Here is a 20,261-nt window from a genome sequence, read left to right on the forward strand (position 1 = left end):
CCAACTCGCTATGGTGCACATGTGATTTAAATAGCTCATTTAGCTTAATGACACAATCAGGCTACACTCAGGTTAAGAGGGGGAGGAACAACATCAGAATATACAGATCAGATTTCACTCCATTTCAGCCAATAGGAAATGGTAATATAATCAATTATTCAAGGTAAGACATGATTGGCAAAGCTATTTCTGCATTGACCATGAAGAACTCAGAAATGCTTCAGCCTGCAGGTTGAAGCTGGTGAAAGTGGTGATGGACCCCCTTTCAATTAAGTGAGAAATTAAGTGAGCTTTATTTACACCTGAGGGTGTAAATAAAGCTCAACATCAGGGCCTGAGCATGATACACTGAAATACATCACTTTTGTATTCCTGATGTGTTGCAATTTTTAATATTTGGTGAATTTTACACATGTATTTGTATGCTTATCATATAAATACACAAAGTACTGTACCCACAATACTAAAAAATCAAGAACTGTTTGTTGTCAAATAGTTTTCTCAATTCATTTGATCAATTTCAGGAAAAAAAAATAACATGCTGAAAAATCTCATCACTCATCATCATTCATATTCACATTTGTTGCCTTAAAACTGTGTTTTAGGCAGTTTGGTGAAATTCAGAAATATCCCGTTGCAACATTTTTATGTATTGTGAAGGCCTTTTAAGGATACACTGAAAGGACTTTTAAATGTCAACCAATTTAGATAAGAGTTTGAAGCAAAGCATGTGGAATAACATAATGTTAACAATGATCCAATGCAGACTGCAGATTAGCATAAATGGTCCCTGTGTTCAGCTGTGAGGCTTGTGTGTTTGTGTTCCGATGATTTCTCTGATTAAAACCTCATTTCCACTCTGACTTTCAACCCAGCCTTCCCACACCTCCAACAGTACTGACTGGACCAGCATCGTCCTTAAGAAGCCAGCACCCTCTCACACCTACAACACACTCTCATGTGGGCACAGTGCACCCCCAAGTACAGTCTAAACTACAGCCTGACAGTGCCATTACAGACCAAACTACAGTCTGCATGAGGGGATTGCTAACTTCATGGGCCCCTCATGCAGAGAGGGGATTTCAGTGTGTAAGCTTTCAGTGTGTAAGCTGTCGCCTAAGAGGGTTTGTCGGGCTGATCTGTGGAGATTGCAGTGTGCCAGGGTTATAAAGAGGTGTAGGTTACTGTGTAGGATATAAAAAGGTATAGGTTACTGTGTAGGATATAAAGAGGTGTAGATTACTGTGCACAAGATATAAAGAGCTATACATTACTGTGCCCAGAATATGTAGAGGTGTGGATCCTGAACCAATGGGAGGATTTCAGGAAAAAATGACCTGGATGGTTTGTCTCTTTCTGTCATCTTTTTGTTGGAAAAATGTTATTGTCCTTATTGACCCTGTTATCTTGTAAAGGCACCACGCTTCATCATCTGACTCTTGAATTAACCGCACGTAATTAGTGTGGTCTGGCGTCGAGTGGCCACAGATGCACACTGAAGAAAGAAATACAGATGCACTAACACACAAAACAATGATGGAGTGCAGCCACGCAGCATTCATTTTAAAGCCACAGAAGTAGCAGATGAGGCAGGGGTTTAAGCGAAGGCCTAACCCTCACAGCAAGCCTGAATGAAAAACGTTCTGAGAGCCTCTCTTTTACCTGCCAGAGGCCATTCCTGCGCAGCAGTGTGATAAAAATGTGACCGAACTGAAGCACAGTTTATCCTGAAGTACACAGCGTGCGTTTTCATAGGGCAGTTCTCTGTGGTTTCCAGAAGCAGGCCTAAACATTGCCTGGTTGTTTTGAATTTTTAGAGCTTTAATGCACAGAGCTGCACATGAATTTGGGACTGACGATCTAGAAGGAACTTGGAAAGTAAAGGTCACTTTTTAGGGTTTTTAGATGCTAATTAACTCTGATTTCCTTGTGTTTATTGGGTTAAAACCCACAACTCCCTGCAGCAGAGGGCCACACCTCATTGATTTAAAACTCATTTATAGTGCAGAATGCACAGTTCTAACCTCCCTCACATGCTGTCCACTTTGGAAAAAAGAGACAGTGCCAAATAAACTATGAAAAGTGGAAATGATGATTTTCTTCACCAAGAAAATGACACTACTGCAGAACTAAGGACTGTATTTTAGCAAGGATTGTGCTGACCAGTACATTAGCTTTTTGCACCACCTGGGATATTTGCTCCTGATGAGTGGGTAGTGTTTGGGCCAACAGGACACCCCCTCTGATACAGGATATACAGAGTCTGAATGGATCCGCAGAATAACTGTCTCCCCAGCTTGTAACACGACTGCAAGTGTGTCTGAATATAAACATCTTTTTTTCTATAATTGCATCTTCTTTCTTCATTATTATTATATTATATTATATCACATTATATTATATTATTATTTTATTTTTATTAAGAGACAGAACAAGCAGATATTTCATATTTGTGATTGAGCCACAGGTTTCTACAACTCCAGAAACATACATGTTTTCTCTATTCTTTCTGGGTTAAAACATGGTTGTTTCAGGTGCTAATCAACTGTAATCTAGAACCCTGACTAGCAAATGGGTCACATATGGGGTCAAGTCAGAGAGCAGGACATTTCTGGGATTTTCTGAGTAGGTGAACCTGAATGCTTTTTCTGTCAGAGCCCACACATTTGATGACCTAAAGCAGTACATAGCCATACTGTACAGAAATGTCTGTGCTCAATAGCACATTAGGTAGTAAGCCTCTTCCAGGACAGTCTAAGAGTTAAGCCTGAAATCCCATTTGGACTCTCCCATGAAGAGGGACATGGAATGCGAGGCCTGACAACTCAACACTCAAAGACATCGAAGAACACACTTCAGAACTCCAATGGTAATGTCTGGGGGGGGGGGGGGGGGGGGGGGGGCTTTCCCTCACTCTGTTTATATTCTGACCACCATGACCACACATTTTTTTACTCTGACTTTTGGACAGGAGGAGGGGAAGGGTGTGAGTCAGGATTCTATTTACAGACAGTCTTCATAAATAGGCCTTGTGTGGATTGTCAGTCACGGTTTATCAATGTAAACATGTCTTTTTTTTTCCTGTTTTATGGTGCTCTGTTCACACGATTCCAACCCTGACCCAAGACACCAGCCTTAAGGCAATTCCTCACTTCCACTTTCTAGCTCAATTTTTTTTCCCTTTCTCTCTTTTCAGTTTGTCCATTGACATGTTCTAGGGAAATGTGCACCTCGGGCTGCCATCTAACTACACAAACATGAAATAAAGCCTAAATAAAACGCTCAGTTAAAGTGCTTTTTTATGCACCACAGAGGACCACTATAAACCGGAGAGATGGTCTTGCTCTAAACCAGCAGTCCGGGATCTTCGGTGCGTGAGTTTAGGCCCACATTCTTGAGTGCAGAATTTACTTCGCTTCTGTAAACATGAGGGGTTACGTTACTGTTTTGTCCATTATGTGGATATAGCACACTGCTCTCCAAGCTTAGAACGCTACTATAAATGTGCAAAATAAACCAGTCTGACACTCAGCACATCTAAACAAACTCTTGCACTGGGATTCATTTCAAATGCAAAAGCCCTGCTCAAGAAAGCTTAAAATGAACTGCAAGACCTTACCATGCCTACAGCTTTAACGTGTCAAATGATGACGAGGAATGATGATGGTATCCATAGGTCCGTGCAGACCCTGGATGAATGACATCACAGTCACATGATTTCAACACACAGCAGCCAGGCTCCCACTCTTCAACTCTTACAGCTCTGTTGTGAAGGTCCACACACACACCGCTCTTGGGGAGCTCTTGGTGAGCTCTTGGTGGTCCTGCAGAACTGGCTCCAGTTCAGCCCAGCAAAGGTATATTCCTCCCTAGATCTGATCACGTCAAACATTCTAGGGCCAGGTCAGTCTGGCCAGGCTACCCAAAAACCTGCAGTACTTCATTTAACAAGTTGTCACACTTTAAATAAAACAGCACTCAAAATTTATGCTACAGTTGCTGTGTTTGGCACAAGAGAATGCTAGAGTGCTGTTAATCAACTCTATTTCTCTACCTGTCCTGCAGAATTATGGGTAATTATTAAGTCAGAGGTGCAGTTTTGGCTGCACAAATCTATCACAGCTAAATTCTGGTGATGTGTCTTCAGTTTTTTTTTCCCCCCTCATTCTTTTTTTTTTTTTACTCACATTTTAGGCCATTGCTGCATAGTCATAAGCTACACATATTATTTCCCTTGGATTATACTGTATGATACAAAATTTGAAACTATGACCAGTAACACACAAAGTTCTTTTCAGCTTTCAAGTATAAATTATTTAATAAAATCTACAGTTGAATAAATGGATTGATGCTGTCTGATTCATTAGAAACAGGAACTAACATGATCTCAGCCTCTCTCCAATCTGGCTGTCAGATGTTGTTTTAAGTCACTCAAGGAGAACTGACAGAGTGTTTATATAATGCTTCGTAAAAAAAGAGCTTTCCTTCTCCCAAACTAAACAACACAAGTAAAGAAGACGGAAATTTGCAGCAGGTGGCAATTTTGAGCTATAGCCTGGATGAAATTGTTTCTGTAGGTTAATTACAAACGTCTAATGTGTTTTAACTTTCATGAATTTTGAGACTTTTCAAAGCTCTGGGACTACAGTAGTAGATTAAGCCTGCGGTTTGAGATGTGATGTGTCAATCTTTAGAGTTATGCCCACAGCACACAGTTTAATATACTCCAGATGATTTCTTGCATTTGCTTTGAGGAAAACTTGTACGGCTAATTTACCATACTACAACTAACCTGGTTTTTCCATAGTTTCCATTTATACAGCTGGATACTTCCAAAGGGAGTACCCTACTCTTTTACTCCATCAAAACAAACTGTGGGTTACAGATGTATACCCCTAGAGCCTAACCAGAGCTAAGAAACAGTATACACATACACCTGGAAGCGAAAGCTAAAGCAGCAGTATAGTAGCATAGCAGCACTGAGTTAAACATTCTCCTCACAGTGACAGATATACAGGCCCATGGGTATAACACATTCACATTCACACTCACGTTATGTGTTCCTTCCAGGTCAGGACTGCCACAGCTACTGCGGTTACAGAGGTGAGTCTGACAGGATAACAGAGCTGCGCTTAAGCATTCCAACGTTTCCTCTTTCACATCAAAGCTTCAAAAACCGCAGGTAAGATACAGTTTCCCCATCTTACAGCCATGACAAGTACAGCCAGAGGGCAACAATGGAGTTTCCTCAATAAATCCCTGCTGCATTTGAAACACGTAGTTTTTAAAAAATACTACACTAAGTCTGATTGATTGGTTGCAACTTGTGTGTTTATATGACTCTCCCCTGTGCATACAATACAATTGCATATATTCTCCAACACACGATTACCCGTCTCGCAATGCTTCTGTGGTCTAGAGCTAGAAATCCTCAAAAAAAAGAATAAATTGGCAAAGTTTCAGAAAAGACATTTCTGTGGGAAAGCACCGGGGTGAGATGCCAGAGAGGTCAGGGTCAGGGTCATGGTTAAAGTCTGGGTTGGTGCCGGGTTGGGGCCGGGGTGGGACGCTGTTACGTTCACCTGACAGCAGAGACGCGGCAGCCTGACGCGATGGCAAATCCAGACCTCTTCCTTTCTTTACACAAGTGGATTAGCTGAGCATTCCCTGGTGCATTTCTGAGCAGCATTTCCCTTATGCTGCACATACTTTACTGACTACAGCCTGGACGGTTTATTTGATCAGCAGACTCCTTCATCCATAGCAGTGCAGAGTTTATATTCTACACACTATGCATTCTGCAGCTGGGGCCGGATCCACAAAATTCCTTTTTTAAATAAAGTACAGAGTGTCTCAAGAATATATTTAAGTGAAACAGAAGCTCCTGAAATGTTCTTACATATTGTTCAACTTTTCTAATCGACTATAATCAAAATTAACTTCATAAGAGGTTTTAGTTTTGCCCAACCTCTCGCCTACAGCATTAAGTGAAGCACCTTTTACACTGAATATCAGCAGTAAACTATACAGGTGTGAACTCCATGTAATGTAACCCGAAAATGCAGTTCCACAAGCAGTACTGTACATATCAGATCAGCTTTGTGTTACATGTGTGCAGCATACAGTCTATGTAAAATAAATAAATTCCTAACATGCCTGACAAGAGTTCTGCACATTTAAAAAAAAACACAGCAGTAGAAGGCCGACTGGTTATTACAGATACATACATTAATAGAGAAAATTACTTGATAAAGATTACTTGATGGATGGATGACCTTCTGAAAAGCATATATTCTAGACTCCATGTCACTTCACAGAAAAGCTCTGTAAAAGCTAGCCAATTCCAGAAAAATCCACCTAGACACGGCAAAAGGGGGGAAATGCATGGACAGCCAAAAATGCTTCAGAGGAAAATAGTTTCAAACCCAGGCTGAGATCACATTTTAGCAGCAGGTCCTGTTTAACCTCCTCCCCACCACAATAAATCTGGAGGAAAAATGTGAGACTGTCAAAACATGCAACAGCTAAATCCAGCCTTGCAGAGGCGGATTAACAGCAGGTGCTTTGTGTAAATCAGTATCTCTTTTTCATGTAACAAATCAAGGTGCTAGAACTGACTGAAGCCTTACGCAGATGATCGACCAGACAGAAGAAACGAAGAGGGAAAACAAAGTGTCTATAACATGCCACTCTCATCTGTAACACACTGCTCTAATCTCTAGCCCATTACCCCAATGGAAACACAACGCCGCAAACTGTAACACAGCGTGTCACTCCCCCTTATACGTCAGAGAGCGCCCCTGACATGTGACACAGCAATTTTAATTTCAAGCCTGTAATCTTGATGTGTTAAATCAAGATTAAATGTGTTAAATATTAAAATCTGTCCCTTTCAGAATACATGAACAGGTGTCAGAGGTCATGACCTCATGACTTGATGAGGCGGATTATTTCATAAGATTGAACCCTCACTGAGGGATCGCGGCTCCACACAGTAAAATGGCCGTAAGTGCTGATCTAGGACCAGTTTCGCGGGCTAGTTTATAATAGTTAAGGTTAGAACTGTTGCTGGGGAATCCGGTCCTCAGACAGCCTCAAGAGGATTCACACCTTTTAACACGCCATGATATCACCAAGCAATTATCAAAATCAAGTGAACAGGAAGTAAAGTAGTCATAAAAAAAGGATCTCTGGAAAGAGATTCCATCACCTTAACCAGTGACTGGCGTGACTGTATGATGCGTCTGACAAGACTTTGGGGAATTCTGGTTTCAGGTACATATGGGAGCAGCAGGGTGGAAGTGTGAGAGACGAGGGGATGCTGATGGGTCAGGCGTACATTTCTATTTGAGCATGATCTGCGCTCCCATTTTGGATGTTTCTAAAAAAAAAAAAAAAAACTCATTACCTAATTGATTTCCCCGATGTGTCTGTAAACATTGTACAGTACACCAGTACAGCACAGTAGCAGAAAGCAGTTGAGGATAATCACTTAGAGTAAATCTATTTATTTTAAGCACTGTAATAATAAATCAATGCAGGTGCTAAACAAGACATATTTCTATCCATCTCTCTTGTTATATATATTGTGTGTATCAACACACCTTTAAAACCGATTTAAATGACTGTATAATGTGTATATAGTAATAACTAAATAACTATGTTCTACACTAATTTATATAAACACACAGACACACACACAGCTCCTTGAGGACCTATTTGTGGGCCAATTTAGTTACTTCACCTCACAGATTTGAACAGCCCAGGCTGGGGGCGTGCCTTTGGGAGCTTAAGGGTGGGCTTTGGCCCCACGTGACAGAGCAGAGGACAGCACTGGTCAGCTACAGGAGAAGTCCATTAGGCAGTGACGCCATAGTGCCGGCTGCAAGGATAAAAACGTCAAAAGGTCATTTAAATCGGTGAAGGGCCGAGTGCAACTGGGAATACAGGCAGAGAACACAGATGGGCCACAGGGCATCTTGGGCCAGTCTCTGGTCAGATCTTTTAACTGCACAATAATTTCTTATGCATTGTAGTATCTTAGAATATGCATGAGCAAGGTGCCAATTCAGATCATCCCCTGTGTCTTTGGGGGCGTACCTTGTGAACAGTCAAATCAAACGGGACTGAAGGATGGATAGGGAGAAAGGCCGGTTGAGCAGATTATCTTCCGCTCTTAAAGCCACAGGAAATGCAAATATGTCCCTGTTGCACGCTGAGCCCACTTGTGTAATGCAGGGCACAGCACAGTGCACTATAAGGGTAGAGGACGTTACTCATTGTTTCTGCTGAGGGACTAATCCTCTTACAGGCTGCACTCAGGAGCTCTGGATCAGTTCAATTCCACCGTAACAGATGAGTCAGAATGAAAGGAAAGGACGCAAATCCCGCTCCACAAAAAGGACAGAGCAACATGTGGAAAGGTCAGCAGCCTCAGAGCCAAGCAGTTTTCACACACGTGAAGAGGGCAGCTTTCGTCCCCACTTCTCTCATTTTAGATTATGCCCTGATTTTTTTAAGTCAGAACGTGGGTGTGCATATTGCCAGTTTAACCCTTCACTGTCTAATCTCTGGTTATAAAATACGTCCACTGAAATACTGTTGCTGTATAGGTCACTAATAACCAGGGGAGCATGCGACATGGGACTTTATTGTATTTAGTTATCGCACACAAACCATGACATGATAACGCTGGAGATGGACAGACTGTTGGACAGGTGTCTCAGCAGTGAGACATCTCTACTGGATCACATCACACTTTCTTTGGCGGGTCTCTTTAGGGGCTGAGACCAAGAAGGGCTTGAGGAAACAGACGTCAAACCAGTGCATGTTCACATACACACACATTGGACATGCATCTTGGGTTTTGCTCAGTCCTAGGGCATTGTGGACTTGTTTTGTCCACAGACACAAAGCAAACCTCTCAGTCCAGTCCCATGTCCCTGACAAGTGCTGAAATAAGTTTTACCTGGATGCCACAGTCCTTTAACAACTGGGGAAAAAAAGCCATCTGCTTTTAAGCATAAAATAATGCCTGTGCAGAATTATTAGGTCATTAGGAATGTAATTAGGTTTTAGCATACTTTTTATAAATAATGCACGCTAGTCTCATATTTGTAGGCTAGCTTATTATTCAACATTATTCTGAACCTGTCCTCTCTTTGAAAAGGCAGTTACACACTGGAGAGATTATCGTCCACATGGAAAGAGGCCAGGGCCAGCTGTTAGACTTCCGAAAGCTGCTCCCACTGTGCTGGGATCAGCTTAGAAGATGATTAAAACTTGTAAAGCGTGTTCTGAAAGCTGCTCGCACTGTGCTGCGATCAGCTTACAGCATGATTAAAGCGTATAAAGTATCAGGCCCGCGAGTTGACGGGAGTACAGGGTGCTCCGGGTCTCGGAGCATGCAGGACTGCAGAAGAGGATAAGCCCTTCTCAAACAGGATAAGCTACATTTAAACTGGCCACACAACATGGGTACTGCTTCACATCCCGTTCCCAACGCACAGACAGCCTGTCTGTCTTCCTGTGAGCATCCCTACAGCGTCCCTGATATCTCTGGGAGAAGCCTGGATGGAGCTGTCCAGCCAAACAGGTTCTGAAGCACAGCCTTAGCACAGAAGGCCGTCAGTAGGGCCGGGCTGTGCTGCTTCTCCTCCTCAACTGTGCCGCTGTGGCCATCTCCTACCAGTGTGACAGGAAGGCACTGGCCTCCTTCCTCCTGTGTCATATCTGTGGCATGGGGACATCTACAGAATCTGTTAGTAATCCAGTGGTACCAACAGAAAGTTCAGTCAATCTTAAGCTGTCTTTTGTGTGTCTACTTACGTTATTATGCCAGCAGAACCATAACCCCAGACCGAGAACAGGAATCACACACGCGCAGGCACACACACGCGCAACTCTAGTATTTGATGTTAATATTTCACTACCATTAGAAGTAAGGAAAGCTTACAATAATGTTCACCATTTTTTTAAACAATAACATTTTAATATTTTCACCTTTAATATATTTTCATTTTTAAAACATTATTTATTTATTTTTTTAATTTATATGCTTCACATTGATAATATTCTTTTCATGACAATACAAATCTAAGGTGATGGAGTTACCTGAGAGGATGGAAAGTATTGCTCAGTTATGCTGTCATCTGTTTGTTTAGTCCAACGTACACAACAGAACAGTCCAGTCAGTAGAACACATCTTTCAGTGTGGGCAACAAAACCCTTTTCCCATTTCCATTCCTTAACTCTAAGATGTCAGATGCCATGTATCCTCACCTCCTCCATCCCTCCCTTTCTCCCGTGCCCCTCCCTCTGTTAGTTCCCTCTGTTAACTCACTCTGTCACCTCCCTCTTTCAGCTCCCTGCTTCAGGTTCTTGTCATGAGGGCGGAAGGATTTGTGCAACACGTCCTGTTGCAGCCAGACTTAAAATGACTCAGCAGAAGACATGGAGGAAAAGGAAGGGGAAAAAAAAGAACATTAGAAGACCTGACCGTGTGGCTCTGTACATAAACTCGCACATACACAGCGTGACATGAACAAAACACTGGACCTCACGGCGCCCCGACCCAGTCCAACGGGCCTACCCGGGCCTCCAGAACACGTGTCCCTCACACAGCCCCGCCGGGTGTGGCTGCACTCCTGGCTCACACCTCCGTGTGCTTCACTGGCTGCACGGGCGACGGCTGCCGGCTGAACTGGCTGAAGCTGGCGGCGCGGCAGCGGGGTCGAGGCGCAGTGTCCCCGGGTTGCTGCTGCAGAGGCTGAGCCGGGCCCTGGCTCGGCGCCCGGCTCTGGTCCGTCGGGTCTTTGAGGAACAGGTTCTGGATGAGCTGGAGCTTCTCCTTCTCCTCACGCAGGAAGACGTCCACCAGCATGGTCTTCTCTCTCTTCAGCTGCTCGCTGATGTCTTTGGGCACGTCCGGGATCAGCCAGTCCACCAGCATGCTCAGGAACATCACCAGGTTCTGTACGGAAGAGCAAGTGGGACACTCAGACTAACAGGCACCTGCAGAGAGATACCAACACTGAGCTCCATTCTGTAATAGCTTGGCTGGTTACTGGTTACCACTGTGTTTGCATCTCAAGGTTTATATGATTACAATCACCAAGCTTGGACTTGATCCGACATGGCTTCCCGAAATGGAAACGGGACTACAATCAGTGCCCTGCTCTGAGAAATGGACAAGCAAATTTGACAGAAGGACAGGAGGAAGGGTGTTAATTTGCATTCGGAAAGCGAGAGAAAAGCAGTTTTTTATTGTGCTGTAAATGTCAGAGAGTGTGCGCAGAAGCGGCCAAACCCAGCTCTGTACCTGGAACAGGATGACGAAACCGAGTCGAGCTGCCAGGACGGCCCAGTACTGCTTGGAGAACTGGTAGGCTTGCTGGGACCAGGGCGGCTCTCTGTAGTCTTTGTACCTGCAGGAGAGAGAGAGACAGCCAGGGCTGAGAGGACTGCATCCAAACCAAACCAGTTCCACAGGCGACTGTGAGTATGGGTACTGTGGCCGACATTGTGTTTGAACCAAGAAAATGTTCCCTGACCCTAACTAGACTTTTTTTTTCTTGATTTTTTCTGAACATAACGACGTCGTGCTTACAACAGCCTGTGGAGTCAGGCACCTACGAGAGCTCCAGCTCCACGCTGCAGTCAGACAGCACACCCATGAGCCTTCATGACTCTGCAGGGTATAAAAGGACTGTGACAGGTCAGGGGGAACAAACATACATCATAAACTACCCATAACAGCCTGTACACCTCGGTGGTGGAGGGCTGAGTGAATGTGACTTCTCATTCTTAGTCCTGCCCACTGCCCCAGGTATTGCACGGGAGACGAGGTGAATGGAGCATTCATTGTTTATTATGCACAATAGGACACACTCGATCACTTATGTTGACCCCTGGTGTGGCTGCGTTGTCCAGTTACCTGGAATTTTCTACAGCACATATTAGATGCTCTGCTGTAGGATTCCCACAATCCTCTTTTGTGCATATAAAATAAAAGCCTCAAATTATATACACCAATCAAAATATGTCTTGCCCACAATAGCGGCTGGTTGTCCCAATTTAAGCAGGAATTTAAACATAACTATTTAAACAATTACACTTGCGGGAATGGCAGCCTGGTGTCTGTGCATTAGCCAGTCAGCTACAACAAACACCAAGACTTTTTGACCAGAAAATCACTCGCCAGAATGTGAAAAGCCTGATAAGGGAGGAGGAGGCTGGCAGCAGGACTGAACACAGCCTTGTCACTCCTCAGCTCTCTCTCTCTTAAAATCAGCTCTGCTACACGCCTCACAACATGGCAGCTCCATTTTTCACAGTGACTCATTCAAATGCGAGTCCCTGACAGAATGTTTATGACATACAAGATCAACATTTTCTCCACACTCTACCCCTATGACTGTTGTATTTTTAAAATCCAACTTCAGCCCAAGGTGTGAATCCTGCTCTGCGAACTCAACAGCAGTAGCTTCAATCCGAGCATATTTCTGCAAAGAAAAACTGCACCCACTGACCCCCTCTAAAGGACTGCCAATTTGATATGAATTATGAAAACAAAATCAGTAGAACTGGGGACTTAAAGCAGTCCGTTTTTACTCCATTCCCATATAGGGTTATTGACCTGAATTGCACGTGGCTGGTTTGGATTCCTGAAGTCAGGGAACTGCATCTGCAATTACAATGCTTAAAACACAAAACAATGAAGAAGCGGGGTACAGTCCAGGGCTTCCTCCATAGGTGCTATACTTTACCCTGGTCAGGGTTTGAAGAACAAATTTTCCGAAAACAGCAGTGCCGTTTTTCCCATATTAATCTCCATACAGTCTGTATGCCCAGTAATTACAAAATAAATGCTCATCTCTCTAAGCCTAAATTAAGTCTGTGAGTTTGACGCTCACTGTGAATGAGTCTCACCCCCTGTAACTTCTCCACACCTGTGCTTGGTCATATGACTGATGAGGGTCTGGTCATGGTGGCTCCTTTGTAAATGTGATTGACGACAGGGGTTTAGGCTTGACAATGGAGCGTGTTACTGAGCGTGTTCTCATCCAGTATAAAGCAGCAGGTTTTCACACTTCATACACTTTAAATTTGGCCAAGGGACCCTACTGAGATCAAGAACGTATACACAGTTGCCAGGGTTACTATTTAATGTGCCGAGATTCCAGGAAATTTGTCAGTAATCATTTCCAGATGAAAAATGTTTTTTCAGATCAGATGTACCCGTCTTCATTTTTAATCTGGGGTTTTTGTCCCTGAAAGCTTGTGCTTTTCAGCATATTACACTGCCTTCCAAAAATGAACATAAAAATTGGAATTAACGCCCCCCCCCCCCCCCCCAACACCCTCACACACACACACACACACACACAGGCAAAAGGACAAAAAGCACAAAATTCCCTTCTTTTCAGCATCTGATCACTGAAAAAATTAGGAAATGACAAGTTTCTCTTAAGTCCTGAAATCTGTGTTAAATGGTGATTCTCTTGCTCACTATGTTTGTACCTCACAAATGACCCCGTTTTCTTCATTTCCTTTAAAGTCAGGGCTTCTGTGTCAAACTAAAGGACAAAGTGATGCTGCGAGGAGGTTCTATTTATAATACCTGCGAGTTTATCATGCACTATGAATGAGGACTTCTACCTTGTCTGTGAGTTTAACACACTCTGTGGATGAGGACTGTTAGCATGTACTGTGCAGTGTGTAACACACGGAGAAGACTACACAGTGGTGCAGAAGTAAATACAACGCAGCTACTCTTCATGATGGTGAAGCTGTTGTAGGACAGCACTGTTTCGCCTTAAAGACGTGTTTGGAGAAGCCTGACAGAAACGCTGTGGACTTTAGGACCAAGCTCTCACCTGCACACGAGAACCTCCTTGTCCGCCTGGGAGAAGTCGGGGGCGGTGCCTGGCTTGAAGTTGCTGACGTTGAAGTAGGAGAGGGTGTGGTCGATGAAGCCGTGCATGGTGCCCGTTTCGCTGTACATGTAGAGGTAGACGAGGCGAGGGATGAAGTCTGAGGTGAAGGAGATCACAAAGGCCTAAGAGGGAGACGGGGACAGGCAAAGGGATCAGAGACAAACCGAGCCGTTACTCACCAGAGGCGCCGGAAACTAAGGGAGCTGGCCTCTTATCAGTCCTTAATGGACCGCTGGCCCCAGGTGGGTCAGTTTTAATTCGGTCCTGGCCCTGAAGTGATGGCATAATTCCTCACAGAAAAACATTAATTATGAATAAAATCATCTTTAATGAAGACCAGCTGGCTTCTCTTGGAGCTTCCAGTGTGGTCTCCCTCTGGCCTTGTATTCACCCTGTGTCCTCACTTTCTTTAGTCTCACAGGTACAAACAGAGTCATTAGAGCTCCCAACCAGACCCATAAAAATATCATGCTGGCTCTTGAAAAATCCCTTCTAATACCTCAGCAAAGGGTAACAATATCCCTGGTTATGAAAGTATCAAGCCACATCAGCATTAATACAGCTAATTTAATAAAAATGGATAACGCAAGCTTAAGTAAGAAGCATACTGACAAAGTAACTTTCCTTTCAAAATTTGTTTTCATTGAGCCTTCATCAATTACTATTCTACAAACAGTAAGTTCACAACCTTTGTGCTAAATTAATCTCCCCAATGAACAACAAGTATGGAATGCTACTAGTAACTAAAGGGTTAACAAATGTGAGCTATGTCAATGAAGCCATTTTGACGCATAAAAACCTTCTCACATTGATGATGACGGAGAACTTGCCCATCCCGCTAAGAATATTGTACCAGATCCCTGTAGAAGAGGAGAGGAGAAACAGAATTTACTGTGTTGGCAATACTTACATTTGTGCGGTCACTTATCTGAATTGTAATGAGAGAGAACAGAGAAAAATGTGTTTGAACACAGAAACAGAGAGAGAGCAACACATACAAGACAGGGTTCCTTCAGGGGTGATTTACAGGTACTTAGTGTGTCTCAATGTGATGAAAGGATCTAGGCCCTCTGTGTAGTTTCAATAAATGAATTTGCCCTGTAAGTGCCACTAACTAACCTGGTGTGTGTGTGAGTCAGTGAAAAGGAAAGATTGTTTAGCGGCAATGACATCACACGACATTTCTTTTCCAGTTCAATATCAACGAGGAGAGCTACCAATGTCTTTGGCTCGGACAGCATCTGGTCGCCGCAACTCAGTGATGAATTTCTTGGCGTCAAGGCGGATCTCAATGACGTTGTTCAACAGAGCAAAGAGCGGAGCCAGGGGGAACGAGGCCACAAAGAGGGACACAAACCCGAACTGAATAACTGCAGCAAAGATGGAGAGGGACACAGAGGCAAAGTGAATAGCTGCAGGAAACATAACACACACACACACATCACACACACAACACACACATCACACACACCATACCTGAATTAGTTGAATAAACAGAAAGTCCAGGACTGAGGAGAAATACTGTTAAAATGATTCTGCCCCATATTCATGGTGGTCTTACCCATAGGCATTCACAAGAATATTTTTAATGTAAAAATCAAACACATTTAGGTTTCATATGTGTGATTGATTTATCAGGCGCACACCCACATTGTACATTCTGTAACACCTATTTGGTAGTAATTCTGTGATCAGGCTGATAAACAAGGCTCTGGAAATTCTTGCTGTGAAAACGAGCTGTCCCATGTGCACATAAACTTGTTTCCAGAAGAGGCATGACAGCGCAGTGCTGAGCTATGGAACACAGAGGGATTAAGACACCTCAACCGTTAACCTGGTGAGAACACAGCGTCATTTTGTCAGGTCAGAAGATGGGCTCATAACTGACTTTTTTCCCCTTTCAGCTAAGTGTCCCCAATGTCCTCTTATAAGGGAATGTGGGCGTTCTGTCGAAACGTCTGTAATCACTAAACACAGGGTGTTCTTGATATGGGAGGAATGTGCTGCAGGGGCACCTGGCCAAGCCTCACGTGTTCTCCACAACTAACATGTTTCTCTGTTCACAGAGCACTAGTTCTCCTACCTGTACAAAAACACTGGGTCCCAGACCTGTGCCATAACACTGGGTTCATATGCAGTAGAACTAACACACTACATGCAACTCTCCCAGCCCCGCCTTCCCCTGGCCCCAACAGTCAGGGCTTTGGGGATAGGGATCACTCACTCATCTCCATGTACTCAGGGGTGAGGCCCTGGAAGGGCTCCAGCCTATAGTCCAGGTGCCAGCGCTGGGCCTGTTCATCTGTCTCCTCTGGGGCGGAGTCTTTATCCTTCAGGGACCGATACAGCTTCTTCAGCTTCCTGCAGGGGGCGCACACACACCCAATATCAATATGGAGCGACATCAGTACAAAGAGGAAAAGATAAACATACTGAAATTAAGATCAGTGGTTATAGTCATTAAACCAAAGGTGGTTAAAGAAAATTTTCAAAGTGCTTGTCTGCCCACACTGCCTGTTAAAGGCCCAGGTCATGACTGCCACCACAACAACACACCCATAAATTTACCTGTCTTCAAAACTCACCAGCCTTGGTAGTTATGATACAGGTCGAGAGTTTTACATTTGACCTACAGTATACAGACATTGTGGTTTTGGATTCCCTTCCTATATAGCATACACAGTATTTTCCAAACAACTAGGTAAAGGAAAAACATGATTTAAAAAAGTGGCACACAGGTAGTGACATGTGGAGCAAAAGTCACATGATATTCGACTCTAAAGGTTGAACACCCTGTTCTGTGGTCCATGTCCTTCCCGCCAGGTAATACGTCCAGTAAAAGGCAGTGAAGGCAGCTCTGCATTATTGATGCTGCAGACATTACAGCCCTTTTCCTCCACATTACTCTTTCATGAATTCCTTTGTATCCGGAGTGCTTTCCCCCACCTGTCTTACGGCACGCATTTAGCAGCTGTTCAAGGTCATTTGCAACAAAATGCACACACGCACGCACACACAAACAATCATGTGTGTAAGACAACCGGTGCAGGGCCTGTCACTCATGTAGGTCACGTGATGGGGTCTTCCGGCAGGCCTTTGTTGCTGGTTTTCTCTGGTTCGCACTTGGTTTGAAATGGGTGATGCATTTTAAACACATGGCACAGAAAGCCCAACTCCCTCTCATCACTATAACTGAAAAAGTAGCTCATGCAGGAGTAGTTTGGTTTGGTTGTGCTGGCTGGGACACGAGCCCTTTTTACTGGTGCACCTAAAGTGTCTGAAGAGGCCCCAGTGTGTGCAGAGCTGTGATTCACAGGTCCATTCTAATACCTCACCATGTCATTATATTACTCCCATACTATTTAACCTTCAATGGCATCCAAATTAGCCTGGATTTTAAAACTTTGTGCTCAACATGTCCAAAAAGCCCAATTTTCATTTGATATGACCATGAGACATGTTTCCAGTTGTCAATCAGACAATTTTCCTTCTCTTTTTGGCTTGCATTCAGAAAAGGTGGCTTCATTGCAACTCAGCCATGAATGAAAGATTCAGGTGTGCTATTTTGAATGGATTATTTTTTGACTCTATAAGAGGCTGTTTTGTTTCACAAACCTCCAGCTGCTGCCTTTGAATTCACAGTTACCTCCCAAAACGCTTGTCTCACAACCCACAGCGGCGAGATACACATGCATCATCTTCCTGGCACAGTTGGACACTGTAGCAGTATCACTAAATTCAACACACTCTACAGTGAAAAGAGGAAGATTCAGCTTTTTGTGAATTTGTTTATAGCCATATTTCAACTTGTACAGATCACTGACCATTTATAGTGACCATGACAATGCAAGGTACTGATGAATTTCATGTCCATCTTAAAGAAATTTCGACCATTCTGAAGTCACTCCCTCCACCACTCCCAGTTTCCCCATGAACAAGCCAAACTAATCAAATGGACTAATTCAGGACAGCAATACTGCAAGAAGGAAGGGAATATTTTTACATAGTTCAACCGTTCGTTACCCGTGAGTTATGTGTCACCTATTATGGTACGTTGTCATGTTATGGTAAATTTATATGCTCCAACCTCTCCTCCCACTTTTCAAACAAACAAAGAAACTAGACCGCAGACCCTGAAGCCAGACGAGCTCACCTCCACCATTGTACTAGTGCAGGAAAGTTGGCAAAATGAATGCCATTAACTTGTCTGAGCCATTACGGCTTCATAAACCACAAAGAACACCTAGTCCAGTCATAGATGAAAATATCTGATAATTAAATCTTCATATTTGCCCTTTCCCAGATTATTGACAGCTTCCAGTTTGCAGGTTCTCAGACACCTCAGTTCACCTGGCAGAAGAGTAAACCTTAGTCCTGGCGTTGTAGATAGTTATTACAAACACAAAGCTGTGAGGAATTCACCTGGAAGAAAGCACGCAGCACTGATGTGTGTCACCTACACCAAAACAGCTACTGATTCATTTGCATATATCTGTGCAGTTGTTGTGCAACCCTGTCCCTGTGCAGGCATGTGACTGGAATTTGGGTCTAGGTGTCAGAGAGAGAGAGAGAGAGAGAGAGAGAGAGAGAGAGAGAGAGAGAGAGAGAGAGAGAATGAGTGAGCGAGAGATAAAGAGAGGGGGCAAAACTCAAAGACTGAGAGACAGTATTTACAGAGAACCGGGCAAAGTACTGTTAGCACTGGGTACTAACCCAGATCACAGGGCACTAGGTTTCATTTCAGCAAGCAAAGCACTAAAAGAGACCACAAGTAAAATTTCCCTTGGCCTGATCACCAGGGCATCAGAGCGCTTCCAAACATCCATAAATGCATTTATGAAAAAATCACCAGGAGCCTACAATGCTATAAGAAAGCACAATAAAAGATTTGCAATAAGCAATTTGGCTATAGTGTTCACAGTGTTTTCCAGCCAATCTTTCTATGTAGCAATGAAATTTGGGGCTGACACTTTAACTTCAATGTCAGAAAATGGGGGAACAACTTTAAATTTTCCATTTGGAATTCTGCAATACACAAAAACACAGGAACCCCCTACCAACAATCTGTGCGGAGCCAAGCTGGGCCTCTTCTTTTTAATACTCACTATTGGGGGAAAAAAAGAGCAGCAAAATTCTGAAACCAACAGCCTCAGCATGACACTCACTCCTACCAGCACAATGAGTTCAGAACAGCCAGCTCTACCCAGAGAAAGACCCCCTGGATCAACTAGCCTTAACACAAGCTTAACAAAAGTCCTAAAAAAAAAACCTCCAAATTTAAAAACATTGACCACTATAACTAAACTGAGTGCATCAGACATTGGCACAACTAAATAAATCAAACCAGTATCATATAATGGGCTTACACCCTGGCATGATCTCTCATTAGAGCAAAGGGTGCAGACAAACACAGACCTTACAGTACAGGATGTCCTGACAGGCTGCTCTAGAGGAGCTGGCTAACCAGAGAGACTGTGCAGACTAGAGTCATTGTGAGCAGGAAGGCAGTGACACGGATGAGAAATGTATTGTAGTGCAAATGCTTTGTAAGTTTGTGTGTGTGTGTGTGTGTGCGTGAGAGCGACAGCTAGAGAGAGAGAGAGCACTGTACTTACGGGATGCCTATCTCAAAGATGTTGTTCTGAATCAGCTGCTTCCCCAACATGATGATGCTGAGCTGAATGCAGAGCTCAATCAGACAGCCTCCAGGAGCACACTGACATAGGGAACGCACACACATACACACACACACACACACACACACACACACACACACACACACATTAAAGAGCTGATATCCAGATATCCAGATACTGAGAGTTCAGTACTAACTATGTTTCAGAACATGCCATATCTGGAATTGTGTACTTGTATTAAAATGAGCACATCCTTTTCTGCACTGATTTCCATTACATCTCTGCAGGATATTAGGGTAGGAGGCTGTGACTGTGCTTGCTAATTGTGTAATAGTGGTTGTGTTTGTTCTTGCCATTAATTATTTAATGATCATGTTTGACAACTCATCAAAAAGGTTAATGATGACTTCTCCTGCCACTACTCCTAATGATAATAATGTTGAAACAGCACTCTGTTCAGACAGATCTCACCTCCTCCATACGGTAGTCATTAAAGACATAGACATAGTCCCCCGGTCGGCCGGCAAACCTGTGAAAAAGAAACCTAGGACTTGCAGTCTGTTGGGTTTGGTTTGGTTCATTCTTGCACACAATCACAAAGGGAATGTTGAGTTTTTGGGTTCTGCTGCAGTACTGTAGAGCTCTGTCTATGGGGCAAACCCATGTCTATGTTCTGTCCCATCACACT

General features: G+C 43.6%; 1 protein-coding gene across 1 annotated transcript in view; it reads right to left on the reverse strand.

The window, feature by feature from the left end:
- Window positions 1–10,088: 10,088 nt before the first annotated feature.
- The window catches only part of LOC118771758 (anoctamin-2-like), a 30,435-nt gene continuing 20,262 nt past the window's right edge, over window positions 10,089–20,261 (reverse strand). Inside the window, exons 17-24 of the mRNA XM_036519778.1 lie at window positions 20,045–20,102; window positions 19,553–19,653; window positions 16,162–16,298; window positions 15,155–15,307; window positions 14,745–14,797; window positions 13,878–14,059; window positions 11,321–11,426; window positions 10,089–10,972 (exon numbers count right to left, since the gene is read on the reverse strand). Of these exons, the coding sequence (XP_036375671.1) occupies window positions 10,652–10,972; window positions 11,321–11,426; window positions 13,878–14,059; window positions 14,745–14,797; window positions 15,155–15,307; window positions 16,162–16,298; window positions 19,553–19,653; window positions 20,045–20,102 (1,111 nt within the window). The 3' untranslated portion in view covers window positions 10,089–10,651. The remainder of the gene's footprint in view (window positions 10,973–11,320; window positions 11,427–13,877; window positions 14,060–14,744; window positions 14,798–15,154; window positions 15,308–16,161; window positions 16,299–19,552; window positions 19,654–20,044; window positions 20,103–20,261) is intronic.

Source organism: Megalops cyprinoides, chromosome 25 (genome assembly GCF_013368585.1).
Source record: "Megalops cyprinoides isolate fMegCyp1 chromosome 25, fMegCyp1.pri, whole genome shotgun sequence".
NCBI classification, from domain to species: Eukaryota; Metazoa; Chordata; class Actinopteri; order Elopiformes; family Megalopidae; genus Megalops; species Megalops cyprinoides.